Source organism: Rhododendron vialii, chromosome 5a (assembly GCF_030253575.1).
Source record: "Rhododendron vialii isolate Sample 1 chromosome 5a, ASM3025357v1".
NCBI classification, from domain to species: domain Eukaryota; kingdom Viridiplantae; phylum Streptophyta; class Magnoliopsida; order Ericales; family Ericaceae; genus Rhododendron; species Rhododendron vialii.
The window spans coordinates 24,238,065-24,263,056 of NC_080561.1; the positions used below are offsets into that span (position 1 = coordinate 24,238,065).

At 39.7% G+C, this 24,992-nt stretch overlaps 1 protein-coding gene and 1 long non-coding RNA gene across 3 annotated transcripts; both read right to left on the reverse strand.

Annotated features, from left to right (window-relative positions):
* Positions 1–6,289: 6,289 nt before the first annotated feature.
* On the reverse strand, positions 6,290–9,232 carry LOC131326541 (uncharacterized). 2 transcript variants are annotated; one of them, XR_009200039.1, is made up of 2 exons: positions 8,640–9,232; positions 6,290–8,413 (listed from the first exon to the last, which is right to left on the reverse strand). It is a non-coding gene; the product is annotated as an uncharacterized LOC131326541 (long non-coding RNA). The 2 variants fall into 2 exon arrangements; XR_009200040.1 differs by having other exon boundaries at positions 6,290–8,557; positions 8,640–8,780.
* Positions 9,233–17,589: 8,357 nt separating this feature from the next.
* On the reverse strand, positions 17,590–19,446 carry LOC131326543 (uncharacterized). Its single transcript, XM_058359361.1, has 2 exons — positions 18,246–19,446; positions 17,590–17,930 (listed from the first exon to the last, which is right to left on the reverse strand). The coding sequence occupies exon 1, from the start codon at positions 19,309–19,311 to the stop codon at positions 18,352–18,354; it is 960 nt and encodes a 319-aa protein (XP_058215344.1). The 5' UTR covers positions 19,312–19,446; the 3' UTR covers positions 17,590–17,930; positions 18,246–18,351.
* Between the last annotated feature and the right edge of the window lie 5,546 nt (positions 19,447–24,992).

Below are 24,992 nucleotides of genomic sequence, written 5' to 3' on the forward strand. Positions count from 1 at the left end.
TCATATGCCGCTTTTTTAAAAGAGGAGAGATTAGATCATACGTTTACAAATTCCAACACCCATTCAAAATTTTGATTGAAAAATTCATTAGGATTCTTTGAGGTTAACCTTCTACTACTAGTATATAGGAGTATATATTTTTTACGAATTTTGACATTTTCAAGCCAACTCAGCCTTCGACTCGGCTCATTACTATTCGTCGTCCGTATTGCTTTTTGAAGCATTCACAAAGTGGACTCATATTCAACCCATACTGGGGGAAGAATATAGGAGAAGAAAGGGGCAAAAAGAAGGAAAGGAAATTATTATTTTTTTTGAAAAAAAGGAAAGAAAAATGGGTCGGGTGGGTTTGACTTGACCCGTATTCGACCTGATCCGTTTTAACACATTTACTATTTGACCCATATTCGACCCGCACATATTCGACCCATGACCCGTTTCAACCCACTCAAACCTGACATAATCTGCCCATTTGCCACCTCTAATTCCAAAGGATGCAATCCCCATTTGAATGTACAAGATTTTATAGATGGTAATTGAAAACACACATTGAATTCTTTATATATATTTTTTGTTTGTCTCAAATCTTTTTCCGCTCATACCCCCATTGATTAGGGACTATATGAATTCTGTTGTTGTGTTGTATTGGTCTGGAATTTTGTGTATAAAATTGTACAGTTGATTTTTCAAAGATTGAGTTGTGGTTTTCTTCAGTTGTAACCCTGGTGCTTTGATTTGGGCTGTTGGCCTTATGTCTAATAATTGTCACAATGAGTAAATTATCAACTTTGGTAACTTGTTCTTGTTTGTATTTGTGCCCCCGAAAGGTGGGAGAAGAATGATTTTGTTGCCAAACGATGTGATCCTGGTTTGGATGTAGATTGTATGAATCATATACTTGAAAGTACATATGAATAGGCAGCCATTGAGTTTTATTCGATTGTAGATTCTTATTCGCTTTGTATAATGGTGAATTGGGGTGATCAAAATGACCCCTCGCCCTACAACGCCATCTTCGATCCCTTCCAAGCTCACTGTCAATTTCCTACTTCCCTATGCCTCCGAGCTTTCCACCACCAAAGAGGTATAAGTTGTGCAGCCCGTTTTGTTTTTTTGAGTTGTTATTGATCTGATTCTAAGTGGGTTTGTTAGTATGGGTTTTCCTCTATTGCTGGTGTTCTGATCTAAGTAAGTCGCATAACGAGGTAGTGTGAAAGCGTTCTTTTTGAAAACATACTCAATCTGCTATAATTAATTCACGAGCGCAAGGATTGAGAGCGTGAGCACAAAGCGAGAATTGATGTCATACAATTTGTTCGCTTACTGTGAGTCGTTCCCCCGGAGCGAGGATTGAGAGCGTGAGCACAAAGTGAGGATTGAAAACATGAATAAGAAGAGCATTTGATGTCATATGGTTAGTTTGCTTACTGGGAGTCTCCCCCGGAGCGAGTATTGAGAGTGTGGGCTTGTGCGAGGGTTGAGAACACAAAGAATGAGCATTGCATATCATATGGGGAGTACACTTACTCTGAGTAATGAGTCGTACCCTGAGCTAAACCGGGGTGGAGGATCCTTTTGAAGGATTATATGACTTAAGGTCCTGATGATGATCACTTTGGGGTTTAATAGTTTGACTCCTATGGGTTCTGCTCAATTTCTGTTCTCTGTTGACCGTTTTTTTTTCTATGGTCAATCAGACTCCCTTTCTAAGCTCATTTTAAGTGGGTTTAGCTTGAAGGAATTTACTAGTATTGCTGGCAGTGAATGCAAGGTTAGCATAGGGGTTACACATTACTTGGACAACCGACTCCACATAATATGAGAAATCCAATACACTATGAAATGATATCAATATTTGCTATATTATCCTACCAATGCATCAGGACCCAGGGACGGATGAATCAAACGACCGCCCCACTCATTGTTAAATTTACTGTAGAATGATATTAGTTTCAATCCAAATTTCTATACGTTCAGCTGCCCAACATTTTAGACAAAATCTAACCCCACCCATCTAATTTTAGTTTTTGCAAGAAGTTAATAATTACTCTCCTAAGAATGTTTCACAGAATAACCAACCTAACATCATGAATTTTCTTTAGCAAAACTTTTATTTGTAGCAATACAAAATATCTTTTTCAAATGGCTATTGATGCACAAGATTATATATATATATATATTTTTCACGGATGCACAAGATTATATAAGGCTATAAACATATGATCATAGCTTCTTGTTGTACAGGCTAATCGGAAACACCAATGAATAATCTTCTTGAAGAGAAATATAGTTCTCTGTGAAGATCAGTAAATGAGGATCTGCTAATGACATGTTAAAATTGGGGTAAAAGGTAAAGACCACAGTTCCAGCATTTAACGTAGTTTGAACTGTAGCAATGCATGCGTGCTGGTACTGTATAAACCTGGTGTCTACCAGAGCAAGTCTGGAAGTAACAGGTAAATCTTTTCTACCATGACAAGTGACAGCCAGTCTGATTGCTCCAAAGTGAAAATGGGTAAATCCTTGTTGTTGCCAAATGCTAGGCAAATCAACTAGAATTTCCAAGGGTAAAAGTTGTTCAGCTTCTGTAGCTGCTATGAAACATTGATCGAACTTGGATAAGTAGTAGTATTATTGGTCTGTTGTCCTGTAGTATAGATTATTACCAATAGTACGTAAGGAATAAATGCTAGCAGAGAAAGTAAAGTAATTGGTGTATGATGATGTAAGTTGAACAATAAAGTAGTATTATTGGTGCTCTGTGTAATGATGTAAAGTTGCCCTCCTTACGCCTATAAAAGGAGGGCTCTCCCCGTTGTAAAAATCAAGTAAGCAAGGAAGTCGGTGTTCTCCTAATATATCCTGTGTCTTGTTCTCTCTCTTTGATCCTAACTTACTTTGTATTTGTACCCACCTCGTGTCAGTCTAATTATCCCATTTTGGTCTTGTTTTATATGGGTTTTGCTCATAATCTGTTTGTTGTTAATAATCAGTATGGTGGATTGTATTTTCTTTGTATGCCACACCTGCGTTGGGTTTGGCATGTATTGTTTTGATTGGTTATTTGGTTCCTTCTAGTATCATCGATTGTGATTCATGCCTCTTATGTGAAATTTGTGGTACATGAGATATAATGCTGTTTTCGAATGACTACTTTGAGTCTAGTAAAGATGATATTCTTTTGGCCGTAAGGGGGAATGCGATTGTTACTCAGGCCCTGTTGCAGATTTTCCAAATTATTTTGCTTTGAATGTATATTGGCGTTAATGATATTGCAACCTTTGCTTGTTTATCTCTACTAGTGTCTGAGCAACGTGCTACACACATTTTTGTCGCGTCTATGTCGTGCCTGTTGGCTTTGTTTAATATTTGCATAACGCTTGTTTCTTTCCCGAACTGGTTATCTGCCTCATGTCTAGGCCCTTTTGCATCCTCATGTTGAGGCCCTTTCGCATCCAACGGGTCGATGCAACACAGAAACAACAGCACGAGGGCCAAGTTGGTGTTGGAACTAGGATTCGTTTATCAGTGGAAATTCGCTACACACCAAAAAGCGAACAAGATTAGAAATTGGACCAATTTCAAGCGTTTGCAAATTGGCAATCGAGGATATTATTTTTATGGATAATACCATATCCTTAAAGCAAATTTGTCTCCCACACTTGTGATCTTGGGTCTCTTGAATGTTTGTCTCTCAGGATTACCCGATTTTCGAAGAACGGAAGTAGCACTACAATCTATTCAACGGACTAATCAGGAAACTGTGCAGAACTCTCTCAAAATATGTATGTTATGAGTGCATAAATTTTCTCATAACTGAAATGGATGGAGACCTATTTATAGAGAAATAGACACCCCAACGAAGAGGAACAGTGACTGTTCAAAATGGTATAAGGAAAAATACGCAACTATTCGAAGTGGTCTCACTCGGAGAGACCACTATTCGAACTTGTTTTGGCCGAACAACACTTCACTTCCACTTCCACGTTGCAAATGAAGAGACACTTCATGTTGCCAAGGTAAATGAAGCATTGGCACCCATTGATTTAGATTGCCACATGTTGGTTTATGAACCAACACAAAATTCAATTCAAAAGACTTCAAATAAGTAACTAATTAAATTAATTACTACAAATTCCCTCCAAATATTAAGTCTTAGAATCCTATGAACCCGCTGCCACACTAGGCCCGGTTTAGCGGCAAATCATATAATTCCAAGTACTCCAAATATATTTATTTATCCACCATAGGACAAATAAATTACAACCAACTCAAATGGTTTATTTTGGAGTCAATTTCCAATTCACTTATTTCCAACAGTTGGTTATGTAACACAAATGAAGGCTATTACATCACAAGATAATTATCTCATCTTCACACATGTTCATTTTTTCTGTGTGCGTCAAAAATATAATTTTGTTGAACTTTTGAAATGATACAAAGATTAAAGGAAAAAGGAGTGGTACGTATCATGAACTCCAGTTCTTTCAAATCTTTTTGCGTGTTTAATTTGAAACCGCGATAGTAGTTTTGGTAAAAGTATATCCACTCTCCAGACCTCTTTCAAATCTCCATTTAAAACTCAACTTTGAGACACATAAAAAAGAAAAAAAGAACAAAGAAGGAATATTTTGAACTCCATCATGTTCGCTGCAGTGGCGAAAAATTAATCACTTGAAGTTGATAAAAAACAGGTGAATGGAGTGAAAACAATAGGGGTCTTTAAGGGTTATTATCTAACCATTTAAATAAGCCCCAATTTGTGATTGGGTTTAACAGGTTAGGTTAGAGTTGAGATAATTTTAACACGAACACAAGATGACAAGATACAAACACGACACGATGCCCACCCTTAATTCTAATCTCATCTCATAATTAATCACTTAAAAATAAAATCTGGTATCAAATATGCCTTAAGTGCCAACCATTCTCAAAACTGCAGGCTCACCTCAGCAAACAGTCAAAACATCTTTACCATCTAGTAGACGAGACAAGATGAAGAACACCCAAGAACTTAATTAAACTCATTGCAAAAGAACATCATCTGACAAACTTGTATAACCCCAAAGTCGAAAAGAAAGAATATCATTTTGCAAGATATTTTGCTGAATAGAGCCATAGAGAACTCAAAACCGTCCGAATCCTTGAATATCCCATTTTCTTGCTTACTAAACTGGGTTATATACCTTTTCCCCTCGTTCGTAACATTTTCCAACTGGTATGCTTTCTACACCCAGCAATAAAGGAAAAAAATACTCCAAGAATATCCTGCTCTTGATTTTAGTCAATACAGCTTAAAGTCTTAAATGGCTGCTCAAACTTCGAACGCACTTTCACGCTCTAGCTAAATTCCTGGACAAAGTGGAGGTGGAGCTATGAAAAAGATGAGTGAAGAAAGACAATATGCACAATCACAATACTTTTACAAATCTTCTTTGAAAAATGTGAGATATTAGCTGCAGAACTCCCACCTTGCTTTTTCTTCAAATCATCATATTATTTACCACTACTATGGCATCACTTAAAGCCTTTGCTTCATACAACTCGTCTTGACATATGTCTCACGGCAAGCCACAAAACAAGTGGAGATAAAAGACATAGCTAACGAAGAAGAAAATAAGTGACTATGATTAAAGAGATTGAGAAGCATAGAAATCAATAAATGTAGAAAATGGAGATAAAAGACGTAGTTAACGTAGAAGAAAATAAGTGACTGTGATTAAAGAGATAGAGAAGCATAGAAATCGACAAACTCACCATGAAGAGGGAGACAGATAGAGAGACAAATCATGAGAAGAGAAAGTTCAGCCACTGGTAATTCCACATTGTCTTCAATTCTTTCGACATAGTTGGCAAAGTGGAGCAGTCCTTAAATGGCAAAATTGGTTTTGACCCGTTTATGTTCTTATCGAGCTTGAATGGATTAACAATCACAAGGAGGGCAACTCATCCGCAGAACCTTAAATCGGAACAAAAACTCGTAATATATACATATACTATATATAGTATAAACATCAAGGACTAATCAGGTATATGGCATTCCTTTCCCTGCCTAGTGTGTAAAGATTCTAATATATCTTCATAAACTTCGCTACCAATTTTATGCCGGCCTTTTGACTTCTTGTTTCTTTTTTTCCAAGTTCATGGTCCAGTTTAAAGAATTATTCCGCTCTCATTGTTAGTGGAAGTTATTAGTTTTCTGGACAACTTACACGATCCATGTTAATAAGTGACCGGCCATGTACCATAAGGCTAACTCAGAACACATAATCTAGAATAAAATAAGTTGTTGAACAATGATGTTTTTTTTTTATTAAATAAATCCCAATTATAAACATGGGGTACAACCATCCCATGAACCAGCCAATAAAAATTTACCATCAACAATATAGTAATCCCATTTTACTCAAAAGCTATACAAAGTGCGGAAGCGATGATTAAAATCTTTATAGTAAATGCAACATCCTATGAGAGTCAATAAAAAGAAATCCCCGAGATACCACCAGAGTCCTTGCCTAACTCCTCCTCAACTTGCCTGGAAAAGAAGTTGGATAAAAATCCGTCAGTTGACGAGCTCAGTGAATAGCAAGTATGTATATTAAATAAAGTTGAAAGCGGGAATGAAAATAATTTACCATTAAACAAAATTTAGCAAACAAGGTGTCCAACAAAATAATAAATTAATCAATGAAGCATTTAACCAATATTCTTAGTGGTGATCAAAACATTAACTCCATCAACAATGGGGAACCATAATCAAACAGTACCATAGCCAAAATAAATCTCATCAAAATTGGATCCAACATATCGAACTTAGGGTCACCAGGGTTGGCAGCCCGTGGTACTTTTCCCTAAGACGATCCGGCAAAAGAAAACTGTTGAGTATTAAGATCACCGACCTAACACAGTCTTTTCCCCAATGGTCAAGGTCACCAACACGAAGAGGAATAATTTCCCTAGATTTCCGAAATAAATGTTCCTATTAATATCCACCAAATTCTCACCAAAAAAAATATTAACAATTGATCTCAAAAAATTCATCGCATGCCAATTTATAGAACAACTTATAAACAGTTTTGAGTCTCCGAATAACATTCATATAAATTTCTGAAAGAAATACTTTTAAGGGACACAATGAACTATTGAAAATTCCTAACATACTTAACTATTCACTTGGATCCAAACATAATGCAAACGAACAACGCAAAATGAGTCTAACCTGATCAAGAATCATGTAGCACTATTATCACTAACTGTATCAATATAATATAATCTGTAGCAATAAGAAACTCCCTAAGAAAAATACTCTTCTAACCAAAGACTAATCCAACTCAACCTCAATAGACTAATCCAACTCAACCTCAATTACAAGAACCCATCATTGTAATTCCAAGTCTAATGGTCCACGTGCACAAACCCATGGCAGTACCGCCAAAACAAAACTCTTCTGTTCCATAAACCAAAACACCCAAATCCCATAATCCCACATTCAATAATAATGTAACTAAATTCTCCTACACTTGTCCCATCCAGTCATTCACCCATACTACACAAATCACCACAGCCCACACGCACACCGCGCCACACACACAAAACACCACAGCGCTGCACACCCACTTCCATCATGCATGCATGGTAAAACCCTTCCATAGTTTAATCGCATAAGACAAATAATTCAGTCGAACTTGTGCAAAACTAGAAACAAAATCCATATTTGTCCCCTCATTGACTCCACTGATACACCACCACAAACCCAAGTTTTGTTCTCTAGTTGGAACTCAAAAACTATTGAAACGTAGGAAAAGGAAACGAAGAAAATGAGAAACATGAAGAGGACAAACCACTTACTCGATTGATCAATAACCCGTCAAACCAGCTTTGACTGCCGTTACCCTTTTTCTCACTACCGTTTCTCTTTTTCTCACACAAGTTCTCTCAAAATAAAAACCCTACCCGGTGTAAATCTCTCCTAAAATAAGTTTGTAAAACTACCCACTACTCTCTATATTATAGCTAACTAGTTAATTAGATTTAGATACAATGTAACACAATTTATAAAATTACCATCCGGTGCCACTATTTTATCCAAAATCAATCTCATATCCCAAATATTACAATTGTAACATCAATATTCATAACGCTCGCAAAATAATTAATTGGGACCCAAACATAACACCAATTAATAACGACAATATAACTAATTAAATAAATGAAAAATGCTGGGCCATAACATTCCTGGTCGGATCGCCACCGCCTTATTGTCCGCCATAATCCTACAAACAAGCTTCAGCTATACGCAAGTATATGTACATATATAAATACATACATACATACATATAGGGAGAGAAAGGAAGAGAAAGAGAGGTTACTCCGATGGGCGATTTCTCTCTGTCCTGCACCTCCATCGTCTTCTCTGCTCAGCATCGGATATAGCTAGTTAAATCCACAACGATTCTGGACCCTATTGCTAGTTAAATCGATTGGGACCAAATCATTTGAAACCACTTACAATAAAGGATTGTAGAATAGTAAGAATAGTCCATATGATTCACATACTCTACCATAAGAAAGAATTGGAACTGAATAAATGAACAAACCAAATCAATCGATTGGGATTTGAGAAAGAGATGAAAACAAACCTGATCCAACCACAACAGAAGCTCAATGGAAGCACGTCTCAATGATTTATCGGCAGAATTTAGGGGATGAAGCTTCACTGATTCAGCGATCTGAAAAGTAAGAGACCCAAGTCTTCCCATCTCATAAAACCACCAGGAAATGTGGTGCATTTATGGAAAACACGAAAGGGAAAGCACGAACTGTCGGCCACAACGGTCCCATTAATTCATACACCATCACAATCCCATAGCGGGTAGAGAGGAGAAGGGGTCGACCACCACTCAACCATAGCGGGTAGAGAGGAGAGGAGAGAGTCTGGGTGGTGGGCGCCTAAGGGAGGAGGAGGAAGGAAGAGATCAGAAGATGGGAAAAAAGGAGGGGGAAAGCATGGAAGAGGAGGTGGAGGGGAGGAAACCCACCCCAGACTCTCTCTCTCTCTCTCTCTCTCTCTCTCTCTCTCATTGCGTTCTTCTCATGCCTGTTTATGAGAAAGCCAGTCTCCACTGATATTTATGTGTAAACAAATATACACACACCCACACATGAAGATATGTAAAGGTAAAAACAACAGCTATAGTTGCAATTGAATGCAAGTAAAATGTTCTCCGAAACGGAGAAAGCTGATGACTTTGGGGAGAAATAAGTCTACTACTCTACTAGATAGGATAGGTGGTCCAGTAATAAGTTCAGCACTTATCTTTTGATCTATGATTGAAATATTTGTTCATAGAATGTTTGGATTTAGAAGGAAATAAATTCTTGTGCCCATAAATATCGATGCATATATCCCATAAACTATCTAAAAAATACTACCCTTATCGCACCAATTGACCGCTCCATCGACCACAAGAACCAAACGGCGCCGTTCTAATATGTTTTTAGGCAGTTCGTGTAATTAGGCAATTCTCGTGTAAATGAGCATGATTATTGATGATTTTGTGGAATTCATTTCGGATCCCAAAAAAATTATTCAAACCGCATATTATTTCTAAAATAATTTTTTATGGGTTCTTGTAAAAAATTAGCCCAATCCGATATCTGTAAGGGATTTTTTCAGCATTTTTAGAAGCCCTACGAAGTCTGGAAAAGCCCTCAACGATTTATTGATGATTTTGTGAGGCCCATTCCGGGTCCGAAATGGGTCTTAAAAAAATGATTCAAAATGCAAGTTATTCTTAAAATATTTTTGTATGGGCTCTTGTATAAAATTAGCTTAATCCAATATCTGTAAGGGCAATTTCAGCATTCGTGCCCTTAAAGGGCTTTTTCATCAATTAATTGTTAAGGCCTTTTTGAGAATTCTTAGGACCACTGCGAATGTTGAAAAAGCCTTTACACATATCGAATTGAGCTAATTTTTTACAAGAACCCAAAAAAAATATTTTAAGAATAACTTCCGATCTGAATAATTTTTTTGGGACCCAAAATGGGCTCCATAAAATCATCAATAAATCGTTAAGGGCTTTATCTTGAGCCAAATTGTTGTGGCACGTCCTCCGAATTTTAAAATTTGCTTGTTTAAGTATCAATGTTGTGTTTTGTGTCCGTGTCGGTTTCAATTTTAGTTAAATCACCTAACTACTTGCCTTATGGCTTAACTAAACATTTAATTGCACGTTGAATGTGTGACTTTCCGTTTTCACGATTTTTATTAACACACCAAATGTCACAAACAAAAAGCCTTCAAATTCACGACATAAATCAATTATATAAAAATCGGAGATGTAACGTACAAAACAGTAGATAATCACATTTACTTCTATCTAGTTTTAACACAAAAAAGTCAACATATCCAAATGGGGATAAATTAAGTCAACTTAAACTACCTGTTTGGTTGGTTAAAATTGGGATACAAATTCTTGCCACCATTAGTGAAGAAGATAGAAGCTTCTTACTGGAGACATTGTCGCACCATTTAACCTTTCCTTGCTGTCACAAAGTAGGACGAAAGCAACAAATTAAAATTAGCATGGCTGCCTTATGCATTAGATCAATTGTTGGAATTTAGCCAATTAAAACTACATCGACCACGATTCGGCAAATGGGCGGTTTCTAAAAGGAACGGAAAGGAGAAAGAACTAACCCAAGTATACCACTCCTGCAGCTCAAAGAACTAATTAAAAATGAAAATCAAAGCAGAACATAGCAGACATCACTTGCCAAAAATTGCCCAAAGAAAATCCCTCAAACAAAAACTCAACCCAATGATCATGAAAAATAGTATTACTAGAAGTCTGAAAACAAAAATTCAAAACCCTTATTTTAAAGAAAAAAGTCTAATGCAATGGAGACTAAAAAGGGGGGGAAAAAAAAAGTATCAACTTAATTGATAGTTTGTTTGCATCTTTTACGATTTACCTAGTTGATGCTAAATGCCATAGGATTTCCCACTAATGGAACTCAACATTTATGAGTGCACAGAGGTTCTCCATAAGATTCTTATATTGATATGTTGTTTAAGTCACCTGTGTCATCCAACGTGAGGTTTTGGTCTCGTTTTGAAAACCCATCCACTTAGTCTTCTTATGCATGCCCTGGAACCTCATGCATGCCCATTTTTTTTTTCATTGGATGCTCCTAGAAATGGGAAACAAAATGAAAACAAGCATTTTTTTTTCGAAAAAGGTGTGCAACTCAAATGCCCCCGTGCATTGGCGTCATTATATGGTCCAATGCCCCATTACTCTTTCCACTACTAAACATGGCTAATGCAATGAAGTTTCATCACAATACAAGAACACCAATTAGCAAGACATTACGGGTATTGTAAGCAAATACCTCTAAGTCTCTTTGTCATTGATATCACAAAAATTCAGCATCCCCACAAATGGTATCACTACAAAAGCACACCAAAAAAAAAAGGACAACAATTGAAGAGCAAAAATTAGTACCAGAAACCAAAAGTATGGGCAATTGCACAAGAGAAGATAGAGAGGGGTACCGGGTACTTGTAGTGATTGGGCAGGACGGTGAACTTCCGTTTGGGTCCTTCCAACCACTTTGTGGACGTCGTTTGAGCTTTGTGAGGGGTTAGTTTACGTATGCCCTTGAGCTTGGGGGACCGTGTAGTTTGTTTAAGGCTTGGTGGTGGTTGTCGGGTTCCGTAGGAGTCTAATGACACCGAAACTAGAACTTAGGGAATGTAATTAATTAAGATTGACGGAAGTGATATGTGTTGACATACAATACGAGAAACGGGTATGTAGGACACTCCTTTAGGCTTGACAACGCTAGATAGGGATATGAGAGACATTTTCTTATGCTTGATGCGTAGTACAACTCTTGCATAGTTTGTAAGATGTAATGAACTAAAAGGTGGGAATCTATGAATCGTTGTGAGTGAGTATACTTTGATGTAAGATATGGGAATGCGTATATGACAATGTAAGAAACCGATAGTGTGATGATAATAAGTTGATTGAAATGGGATTTCCTTATTACCCCTATGTGAACGTGAGTCTTGCTCAAGAATTCCATATATGTATTTGAGACGAATGGTAGAGTTATAAAGTGTATTAAGGGAAGGGTGTTACGTCGGTCTATACTGTGTGATTTGAATTAGCTCTTTCAGTGAGAAAGGTACTTATGGGAAGTAATGAGACTCCATAAATAGCTCGACAAGAGCATTCGCTCATGACGTGTGACGTAGGTTTGAAACGGTGACATAGATATACACACACACACACACATGAACAAAGGGTTAGCGGAATGAATCCATGAGAGGAATGGTTGGTTGTTCGAACTCGATACCGTATTAATATACTTGTTTCCTTTAAACGTGTGTTGTTATGTCTATTGTGGAGTCGGAATATCGGATTGGTGATTCGAAATAGAGTGAAGGGCAATGGTAGTCGTGAGTGAATCGTACGGACAGTAAATCTTTGTGGTTAGACTAGAATTTTTGGTGCGTAGCATCGTATTTTACTTCCGTAATTGACAATGGAATATCTATTTTTCACGTTTAAATTTCACACTTGGGATACGGTATCTTACTATAGCTATTTATTCTACTTGTCATCTCATTTGCATATAATAGTTGTGTAGTTTTCTCTACAGGGCTAATGTAGCTCAACCCTTCATTTTTCAGGTGCGCCTCCGGAGCTGTAGCATGGGGTAATGTGCAAGCATACAAGTGCAGTCTTCTGAAAGCTGATTTAGAAGAATAGTATTGGCATATTGGTGATCCTATTTTGGGAATGTAACTCAGCTTATTTCGAATTCTTTTGATGTGGGGTATATGTAAACATTTAATTCTCCTTTCTTAATTATTACTAAGTGATATTGGCCGTGGTGCCTCAAAGTGTAATCTTTTGAAATCAAGGTTCGGTGAATGAGTACAGTAAAATCTTTTGGGATATTTATTGGGCTAATGTGAGTATTTCATTTATGGAAAATTATCAATACTTATGTTTAAAATCGAGGGCGTGACACCTAAGCACAGATGCCAAGACACTGGCCCAGCATGTACTCAGAAGAAGCAACAAGGTCGCGCCCCGTCGAGATCCGAACGTCCACAGCACCCACACCGTCCGATCTAGCCACCAACCTCCAAAACATTCATTTGTCGTTAGGCCCTAACCTGAGAGCACCCAACAGTAACGCCAGTGAATGTTGGAGGAGAATTGGAGCAAGAGGACAACGATCAGCGCCACCAACCAGATCCGAAACAGCAAACCTCCAGAACCTCGATCACAGCCGCAAATAGAACAGCTAATCGACGTTAGGCCTACACTTGGGTTACCCAACAGTAATGCTGGCGACTGTTCAAGAAAGCGAAAGCAAAATGAGAGGAAGAGGATGCCCGGGGGGAAGAAGAGGAGGAGATTTGGAGAGAGAGAGAGAGCAGTAACGCTGGCGGCTGTTCAAGAAAGCGAAAGCAAAAAAAGAGGAAGAGGATGGCCGCGGGCGGGAGGGGGGGGGGTGGTGGGTGAAGAAGAAGAAGAGAATAAGGAGATTTGGAGAGAGAGAGAGAGAGAGAGAGAGAGAGAGAGAGAGAGAGAGAGACCGGAACAAACTACACCAATCCTCAAAGCATAAATGTGGGCTACCAACCTAGTTTGAAGATACCAGCCTCGCATTTAAGGCATCCCCTCAGATACATTATAGATTCATTTCTGGTCCTGGCCCATAAGTTTGAGGGACTAATAATGAGGGGATATTGGATATATAAATTCCATATGGTACTGTATATTCTGGGTACTTTGTGAGATAAAGATGGACAATTTACAAGGGTTACAAAAGATTTACCCAAAAAAGCACCTACTTTGCTTTTCTATAATTTAACCAACTTCGCTATAAATAAAAGCATAATGCACTTGAGATACCAGTTCAAGCAATACTCTATAAGCTAGGGAGCTCCTATTCTCCCTTTTCTAATGAACTTCTCGTGGTTCACATTGGACTTAAAGTAATTTAAGAGAACAAAATTTAAGAGAACAAACTCATGCAGTTTGAGGTCATTATCATAGGGTACAACATAATAGGTGCACTTCCATACATGAAAGAAAATGGAACTAACTAAACAAATATATACCTTTCCAATATTCTCCATCATAACACCTTTGACTTCTGAAACTTGAGCCTTCACCTTTTGCAAGTTTGCTTTTCTCTTCGTGGTGCTCCACACAGTATTGCATATGTCCTTTTAACTTTGATTTGCAAGTATTTATGCCTGTTAGTTCTAATGTAGCATGATCTGCTGTCCATATGTTATCATGGTCCTAATAAGACTAGTATACCCAAATTCCTTGGTTAGGCTGTGTTAGAAGTGTTAGTAGAATAAGTGGGTTTGTCCCACATCGCCTATCTAATGTACATGTAACTCTCCAGAGTAATATAAACATATGTGTGTGTGTTAGGGTGAAAGACAACACTCTATACACTTTTTCCTTCCTAAAGAACATGGTATCAAAGTGTTATTTTCCACCACCATAACTGATCCCATAGTCGAAACCCTAACTGCCGCCCTCCACCACCATAGCCGCCGCCCTCCACTACAGAAACCCTAACTTACTGAAACCCACAAAAAAAACCCAATACTGAAATCCATTCCATCCTACTGTTGTCGTCGATCCTTGTAAAATTGTAGAGACATGGAATGGGAACCCTCTATTGTATTACTTTCTCATTAACGTGAAAGATATATACAACACAATAACCTAATTGCACTATGGTCCTAGAGAATGAAACTAGTTACACAATAGAACAAATAATACACTAATTACAAAAACACCCGTAATCTAACACTCCCCCTCAAGTTGGTGCGAAGATATTGATTAAGCCCAACTTGAACACAATAGAGTGAAAACTCTTGCTACCAAGCCCTTTCGTGAATGTCAGCTAACTGATCGTCAGACCTCACAAACGGCATACATATTAAACCCTCATTCAGCTTCTCCTTGATAAAGTGTCTGTCAATCTCTATATGCTTCATTCTGTCATGTTGAACAAGATTATGAGCAATGTTAATGATAGCTTTATTATCACAGTAGAGTTTCATAAGACCATTATCAGAAATTCTCAAATCACATAATAAGGTTTGGAGCCACGAGAGCTCACAAACACTATGTGCCATAGCTCTATATTTAGCTTCTGCACTAGACCTGGCAACCACAGATTGTTTCTTACTTCGCCAAGTAACCAAATTACCCCCGAGGAAAGTACTGTAGCCAGAAGTAGAGCGTCTATCATCCACAGAACCAGCCCAGTCGGCATCTGTAAATGCCTCTAACCGTAGGTGACCATGATTGGAGAACAGAATTCCTTTCCCTGGAGCTAATTTGAGATACCTCAAAATACGATAAACTGCATCTAGATGTGAAGTATGAGGGTCATGCATAAACTAACAACACCCACTGCATAAGTAACATCCGGTCGGGTGTGAGCTAAGTAAATAAGTCGACCTACAAGTCGTTGATACCTCTCCTTATCAGTGCGCTCCCCCACATCTCCACTAAGATGATGATTCGCCTCAATAGGAGAAATTGCAGGTTTACAACCCAACATACCTGTTTCTTCTAAAAGATCAAGTATATACTTTCGTTGGGAGATAAAAATACCTCTATCAGACCTTGCTACTTCCATTCCAAGAAAGTATCTCAATGGTCCCAAATCCTTAATCTCAAATTCTTGAGCCAAACTAGACTTAAGATTGAGAATCTCAGTCACATCATTGCCTGTCATTATTATATCATCAACATAAACAATAAGGACAACAATCTTATCAGCACCTCCCTTGATGAACATAGTATGATCTGCATGGCTCTGTTTGTAACCAAACCTCAACATAACCTTCGAAAATCTGCCAAACCAAGCTCTAGGTGATTGCTTCAACCCATAAAGGGCCTTCTTCAATTTGCACACCTTTCCCTCAGTCTCAAAGGAAGAAAAACCTGGTGGTACATCCATATACACCTCCTCCTCTAACTCTCCATGAAGGAATGCATTTTCACATCAAACTGGTGAAGAGGCCAATTCAAATTGGCAGGACAAAAAAGTAGAGCTCGCACACTGTTCATCTTTGCTACTGGAGCAAACGTCTCCTCGTAGTCAATACCATAGGTTTGAGTAAAACCCTTGGCAACAAGTCTTGCCTTGTATCTCTCAACTGTACCATCAGCATTTTGCTTGACAATGAAAACCCACGTACATCCCACTGATTTCTTTCCCCCTGGAAGTGACACTAGCTCCCAAGTGCCATTCTTTTTCAAAGCCGTCATCTCCTCTACCATAGCTCCTTTCCACTCAGATATCATGAATGCATCCTGCCAATTCTGTGGGATAAATATAGAAGAAAGAGACGACAAAAAGGCATGGTACGAAGGAGATAAACGATCATAAGAGACATACTGGGAAATGGGATGCTGAGTACATGACCTAACACCTTTCCGAAGAGCAATAGGAAGATTATCAGAATCAATAATAGGAGGTTCAATGGGAGAAGATTCATTACCAGATGAGTCAGTTGAGGAGTCCGGAACTGAAGCAGGGGATGGTGATTGGCAAGGTGGCAGTACACATGAAGATTTGCCTTTGCCCTTTTTTTGATATGTTGCCAAGGTAGTAGGCCATTCATTAGGTCTACGCCTGTTTCCATCCATTAGTCAACCAATGTCCTGTTTTGCACTATCAACAGACACTTGTTCCACTCCAGACTTCTCATTCTCCCCCTTACTATGAAAAGGAAGTGATAAAGACCATGACCCTTGATTTTGAAACACCTCTTCCTCCCTCATCTCTTCCTGACTAGCATGTTGCTCCCCCTGAAGAGATGGAGTGGAGGTTGTCTAAAAGGATGTGGTCTCCCAAAAAGTGACGTCCATAGAGACAAAAAACTTCCTAGAGTAAAGATCATAACATTTATAGCCTTTCTGGGTAGGAGAATACCCAATAAACACACATTTATGGGCTTTAGAACCTAACTTGCCACCCGAAGGGCGAGGAGCATGAACAAAACACACACAACCAAAAATTCTAGGGGGAAGAGTCAGGACACGAGAACTGGTAGGGAGACACTCAATAGGAGTTTTAAAGTGGAGAATACTAGATGGCATACGGTTGATAAGATAAGTTGCAGTCAAAATCGCTTTTTCCCATAAATATTTGGGAACATTCATGGTGAATAAAAGAGAGCGAGCAACTTCAGCAAGATGACGATTTTTGCGTTCAGCAACTCCATTTTGTTGTGGAGTGTCAACACAAGTCGTCTAAAAAAGAATACAATTTTCATCTAGAAAAGCCCTAAACTTCCTATCGATATACTCAGTGCCATTGTCACTACAGAGAATTTTGATATTCATTTCAAATTGAGTACACACCATCACATGAAAAGATTGAAAACAAGAAAAGACTTCACTTTTTGACTTAAGCAAATACACCCAAGTAACACGGGAATAACAGTCAATAAAAGTGATAAACCACCGAAAACCTTTAAGAGAGGTAACAGGGGGAGGACCCCAAACATCAGAATGAATAACCATAAAAGGAGTGGCACTCCGTTTATTAATAGGTGCATAAAAAGAACGTTTATGTTTTCCAACTTCACAAGCTTCACAAAAAAACTGACTCCTAGAACAATGCTTAATTAAAGTAGGAAAAAGTTTCTTTAAAGTCCCAAAAGGAAAAAGTTTCTCTAAAATCCCAAAAGAGGGATGGCCTAATCTACGGTGACACTGATGTAACATAGAAAAAGCTGAACTCGTATCTGCTTGGAAAGCAAGACCACATGACATACGTGGACGAGGTGTAGAGTCCAAAAAATAGAGGCCATCCTGTGCTTTACCACTGCCAATCACTTTGCTCGTGTCCAGCTCCTGAAAAACACAATGAGTAGGAAAAAAGGTTCACTGAACAATTTGCAGAACGAGTAAGACTACTAATGGACAGAAGGTTAGTGGCAAAGTTTGGAATATGTAGAACTGAAGAGAGGGAAAGAGAGGGAGAATAGAAAACGAAACCTTTCCCTGAAATAGCAGAGAATGATCCATCTGCTATTCTGACCTTATCCTTACCAGAACAAGTAGAGTAAGAATCAAATACAGAGGAACAACCTGTCATATGATCTGAAGCACCAGAATCTATAATTCAAAGAGTAGTAGAAGAGGCAGTAAATGCACTAGCTAGAATACCTGTGTGAGCAAAACAGGATGAAGTGGGACTTGTCGTAGAAGTAGAAGCTATAGTAGATGGAGAATCAGCCCGAGTCATTAGGCGGCGGAGAGCTTGCATCTCCCCCTAAGAAAAACCACTAACATGATCAGAAGACGCCTGAACCCCAGTACCGAACCCAGAATCAGGTAGGGTAGCAACCCATATAGACTCCGACACATGAGCCTGGGCCTGAGAATGCATGGAACCACGACCGCGACTACCGCGTCCACCACCTCGCCCACGAGAAGGACGACCATGTAACTTCCAACAGAAATCCCTGGTATGGCCGGTGTTGTGGCAATGATCACACCGGAGTGACTCTCGAGCAATAGGTCCATTGCTAGCACCAGACTGTGATTTACAACTCTGTGGAACAAGCCCACCCTGAGGAATGGCAACCAAGGCAGAACGCTTAGGAGTAGGAATGTCCAACATAGCACCCCTCCTACTCTCCTCCTGCTGAACAATGGCATAGGCCTCTCCCAATGACGAAAATGGAATACGACCCAACACCTGCACTCTAATTGGATCATATTCTATATCAAGTCCAGCCAAAAAGTCATAAACACGTTCCTTCTCCAATCGCTTTAACCAAGCAGCAGCATCAACAACACAAATAGCCTGAAATCCCTGATAATAATCAAATTCCTGCCATGCTCCATTCAAGTCAGCAAAATACACAGCAACAGAACGATGGTTTTGTTCCAATGTACGGAGCTTCTTCCTCAACTCAAAACACTGTGCATCGTTACCCTGCTGAGAATAGGTTTGGGCTGCAGTAGTCCAAATCTTATGTGGAGTATCAAGAAGTAGAAAAGTATGACAAATATCAGCCCTCGTAGAATTAAACAACCAGGTCATAACTAACGATTTTTGAGATTTAAATTTCTTCAGTTCAATTGCCTCAACAGGTGGATTAACAGAACCCTCAATAAATTCTGACATCCCTTTGGCCTCAATAGCCAAAGTAAAAGTGCAAGACCAAACCAAATAGTTTGTACCATCCAACTTAATGTGGCAAATATCCAGAGAATAGTTATCCATAGTCCCTACACGACTCAACTCATTATTTGTATTAGCGAAAGTCAGTTGTTTATCCTACGACATTTCAACAGAAGAATAATATACCAAGCCTGGCAAATAATATACCCAAAAAACAAATAATTGACTGAAAAATACCAAAAATACCTCCAAAAAGTCCAAAACAAGCAGAAAGAACCTTGGATGGTCAAGCCCAGTTGATGGCGGAACCAAAATAACGCACCCAGTCAGAAACGAGGGGAACTCAAGGAATTTTGGAAGTAAAAAAGAGGTAACGCAATATTCAGTCAGCACAGGAGGATCAAACCCAGTCAAATCTAACCACTGCAAGCGAAGTTCCAAGTCGCTGGAGGTGAGAAAGCATCTGTCGGTGGCCGGTGAGTGTAGAGGGGAACTAAGTCAGCGTGGGTCAGCGTCCTCTGAGGTCGCGAGACCAAAAAAAAACTTGGTCAAACTCGTCGGAAGGAAAAAAAAACTGTCGGCAATCTTAGGCTAGCCGACTGAGAAGAAAATAGGCCTGTTGGTGCCTGATATACATCGAGTAGTTATGGACGAGATGGAAGGAGGCTGAACAGGAGACGAGATGAGATGTAACGTGGGTAAGGATCGTACGCTCTGATACCATGTAAAATTGTAAAGACATGAAATGGGAACCCTCTATTGTATTACTTTCTCATTAACGTGAAAGATATTTACAACACAATAACCTAATTGCACTATGGTCCTAGAGAATGAAACTAGTTACACAATAGAACAAATAATACGCTAATTTCAAAAACACCTGTAATCTAACAATCCTCGCTGACCACACATTCCTGATTTCTCTTGTCACCCACGATCCAGTCCCTGCCCAGCCTTGAAACTACACGAAACCCAAGCCTCATACATGCACAGTACTTGTCGGCGCCTGAACAGTACTCGTCGGACCTGCATAGTGCTCGCCGGTGTCGGATTAAGGTGTTTCGTACCTTGTCGGCTCCTTTTTCAGCCCCATCGGGGTTGCTTTGCTGCTGTATTTGCACTCGGATGCCCTCTTACTCGTGTTCCGCTACTTCATCTACTCTGATTTGGTTCTAATGATTTGTGGCGTGCAATCTAGTTGGTAATTACTTCTCTTGATTGTTTGATATTTGCTCCACCGGTTGTTTATTCTTTCCATTAGCTTCATGGAGATCACGAGTGCAATCAAGTTGGCCGCTTCTTGATTGTTGGTTTAGTATACTTGTAGTTTGGCTTATGGCTATTGGTTCAGTTGGTTCTATTTCGTAAGGTTTTTTGTTTGTTGGTATTGCTTTGGTTGCGTACTGGTTATTTACTAGTTATTGGGTGTTGCCTCTCCATTGTTCGATAGAATGTCTAAAAAGAAGGATTCTAATTCTGGTAGTGCAATCTAGTTCTACTATTGTTGTTAGCTCATCGAGTGGTTCTCGATCTCGCGATAGGCGCCCTATTACCTCCACACCATTAAATGGGGGCAATTATGTTCTTTAGGCTTAAGCCGTTGAGGTCTATTATATGGGTGAGTTTGAGGATTTCTATTTGATTGATGCACCTCATGCGGCTGATGGACCCATATATTCGGCCTGGAAAGTAGTTGATGCCCATATTCGTTCCGATCTATGGAATAGTATGATTGAACAAGTTGCCAGTACGTTGATGTTCTGTGATACAGCTAAAGAGGTGTGGACACAAGCCAAAGAATTATATTTGGTGTTGACAATCTTCGTCGCACATATGACCTTCATCAGTCTTTCTTTAATATATCTTAGGGTGCTGATTCCTTTGAGGAGTATTATGCTAAGTTCCGGCGCATTTGTAACGAATTGGATATATGTGAGCCTCTTACTACTGATATTCAGATTATGCGGCGCCAGCGTGAACATATGAGGGTTACTCGTTTTTTATCTGGTGCATCATCGACCTTTCATCCTGTGGGTAATTAGATTTTGGGGACTCGTGCCTTACCTCCTCTCAGTGAGGTTTTTAGCCGTCTCCGACAGTCATCGTCTATTTCTGCATTGCCTCCTGATCGTTCTGCTTTGACCTCCGTTGTTTCTGATAGCTCTGTGTTCTCAGTCAGTCGTGGCCGTGATTCGTTGTTTCGCGGTCTTGGCAGAGATTTGGGGTGAGTGGCTATGGTTCAAGTGGTCATCCAGATAGGGTGAGTGGCTATGGTTCAAGTGGTCATCCAGATACTTTTATTGGTGATCGTGGCGATCGTCCCTTTAGTCGTGGTGGCCGCACGCCAGGGGGAGGCCGCGGTCGTGGCCGTGGTGTTCGATCTTGTACTTATTGTGGGGGAACCAATCATTGGGTGGACACATGTTATGAATTGTATGGTTTTCCTTAGGCTCATCAAGCCGCCGTCTCTGAGGATACTGGACAGTTTGCTCAATCTTCTGCCGATGGTGTGGTTATTTCAGTTGACGAGTACCAACGCTTATTGTTATTTTAGACTACGATAAGATCCTCCAGTTCTACGCTCGCTCAGACCAGTCCATCTATTGCTTGTGTTGCCTCTTCTTCTTCCTCTCCTTGGGTTATTGACTCAGGAGCTACAGATCGTATGACTGGTACACCTGTTTTTCTTTGTGATCGACAGCCAGTTGGTAGATCCTCTCATGTTACCTTAGCTAATGGTTCTACCACTGCTGTTACTGGTTTGAGTTCAGTTCCTCTTTCTTCCTCTATTACTTTGACATTTGTATTACATGTTCCTCGTTTCCCGTTTAATCTTATTTTTGTGAGCCGACTTACCAAATCTTTAAATTGTTCCATCAAATTTTTTCCTCATGGCTGTGTTTTTCAAGATCTCAAGACGGGGAGGAAGATTGGTGGGGGCATTGAGCGAGGTGGCCTATATTACCTGACTGTCCCTCAACCTGTTGCCCTTCAGACGTCAGAATCTCCGCATCGACAGCACTGCCGTCTTGGTCATCCCTCTCTTCAGAGTTTGAAGTGTCTTGTGCCCTCGTGTCGTTCCATTAATAAGTTGGTTTGTGAAGTCTGTGAGTTTAGTAAACATCGTCGAGTCACTTTTTATCCTAGGGTTGAGCGTCATGCATCGCATCCTTTTCAGTTAGTTCATTCAAACATTTGGGGGCCTATTCATTTGCCCAGTATTCTTGGTTTTCAGTATTATGTTATTTTTGTGGATGATTTTTCTCGTATCATATATCTTTATCTAATGAAAGAGAGATTTGAATTAAAATCTGTTTTTAAATCATTTTACATGGAGGTTAAGAATCAGTTTGATACCTGCATTAAGATATTTCATTTAGATAATGCCCGTGAATATTTTCATAGTACACTGTCTCAATTTTTCGATGATCATGGCATTATTCACCAATCGTCGTGCTCTCGGACTCCACAACAAAATGGAGTTGCTGAGCACGAGATTCGGCACCTGTCTGAGGTTCTGCGTGCCTTATTATTTCACATGCAGGTTCCTAAGTCATATTGGAGTGACGATATCCTTACTGCGTGTTACTTAGTCAACCGCATGCCCTCCACGGTCCTAGGTGGTCAGGTTCCCTATACAGTCTTGTTTCCTGATCGGCCTCTCCATTCATTACCACCTCGCATTTTTGGGTGCACCTGTTATGTCCATGCTCTTGACTTTGATAGGAGTAAACTTGATCCTCAATCTTTTAGGTGTATTTTTCTGGGATACTCACACACCCAGAAAGGGTATCGATGTTACTCTCCTACTTTACGTCGTCACTTTGTCTGTGCTGATGTCATGTTCAATGAGTCCTTGCCATATTACTCGAGTTCTGTTACTACCAATGATTTCCTTACACTAGAGTCTGTGTTACCAATGGCTGTTCCAACTGGCACTGTTCCACCAAACCCTTTGCAGGTCTATGTTCGGCGTTCCACCGTTCCACCACCAACCCAACCTCCGGCACAACCCCCGCCCCCACCTACAGAACCCTCTCAGCCTCTCGAACCATCTTCGCCAGCACCTCCGTCTTCCCCTCCGTCGCCAGATCTGCCTGCCCCTCGATATCCGACTCGTGAGAATCGTCATTCGCAGGTAAAATATGGTTTTTCTAATTGTTCTAGTACTTCGCATCCTCTTTCTCGGGTTATCTCATATGATCATCTCTCTCCCAGTCTCCGTGCTTTCACTACTATTGTCTCTTCTGTTTTTATTCCTAACACTGTTCAGGAGGTATTATCCCGATCTGAGTGGCTGACAGCTATGGAGGATGAAATGTCTGCTCTTCATAATAATGGCACATGGGAGTTGGTTACTCTTCCTGCTGGTCAAACTACTGTAGGCTGTCGTTGGGTCTATACTATCAAGTATCTCCCTGATGGCATTGTTGAGCGTCACAAAGCTTGCCTGGTTGCCAAAGGTTACACCCAGACTTATGGTGTTGATTATTCAGAAACGTTATCTCCCGTTGACAAGCTTGGTTCTGTACGGATTCTTATTTCTCTTGCCGCCAATCTTGGTTGGCCGTTGTTTCAGCTCGACGTCAAAAATGCCTTTCTCCATGGTGATCTCCAGGAGGAAGTCTACATGGAGCAACCACCTGGGTTTGTTGCTCAAGGGGAGCATCATAAGGTATGCCGTCTTCGCAAAGCACTCTATGGACTTAAGCAATCTCCTCGAGCATGGTTTAGCAAGTTTAGTGATGCCGTTATGCGATTTGACATGTGTCGAAGTCAATCAGACCATTCTGTATTCTCCCTTATGTCAGCTCAAGGGAAAGTATTGCTCATTGTCTATATAGACGACATGATTATTACTGGAGATGATCAGAAAGAGATTGATGAGTTGAAACAGTTTTTACAGTCAGTTCCATAGTAAAGACTTGGGTAAGCTGCGATATTTCTTGGGTATTAAGATAGCAAGATCCAAGGATGAGATTAGTTTGTCTCAGAGGAAATATGTGTTGGATATTCTAGAGGAGATAGGTTTATTGGGAGCTAAACGTGTACAGACTCCAATGGATCCTAATGTCAAACTCTGCATTGATCAGGGGGAAGTATTTCCTCATCCAGACCAATATCGTCGCTTGGTTGGTAAGTTAAATATCTTACCAACACACGTCCTGATATTTCATTTGCTGTTAGTTTGGTGAGTCAGTTTATGTCTACTCCACGTCTTCCACATTGGGAAGCTTGTATTCGCATTGTCAAGTATCTTAAGGCTCATCCTGAACGCGGTTTGTTTTATCGTTATAATGGTCATTTTTGTATTGAGGCATTTACGGATGCAGATTGGGCAGGGCCACCTTTTGATAGACGTTCAACAACTGGTTATTATGCTTTTGTTGGTGGCAATCTAGTTACCTGGAAGAGTAAGAAGCAAATTGTTGTTGCAAGGTCTAGTGCAGAAGCTGAGTACCGAGTTATGGCTCATACTACATGTGAGATTGTTTGACTGAGATCCTTTCTTGCGGAGCTAGGATTTTTGGTACAGTTACCTATTCCTATGCATTGTGATAATCAAGCAGAAATACATATTGCCTCGAACCCGGTGTTTCATAAGAGAACCAAACACATTGAGGTAGATTGTCACATCGTTCGAGAGAAGATTAACAGTGGCGTGTTGGTTACGCCCTCTGTGTCCACGGGAGCTCAGATAGCAGATATTTTTATCAAATCACTATTTAAATCTCGTTTAGAGTTTTTATGTAACAAGTTAGGATTTTGTGATATCTATTTTC

Coding starts and splice junctions, on each gene's coding strand:
- LOC131326543 (XM_058359361.1), bottom strand. CDS start 19,311: ATGGATAACTATTCTCTGGATATTTGCCACATTAAGTTGGATGGTACA.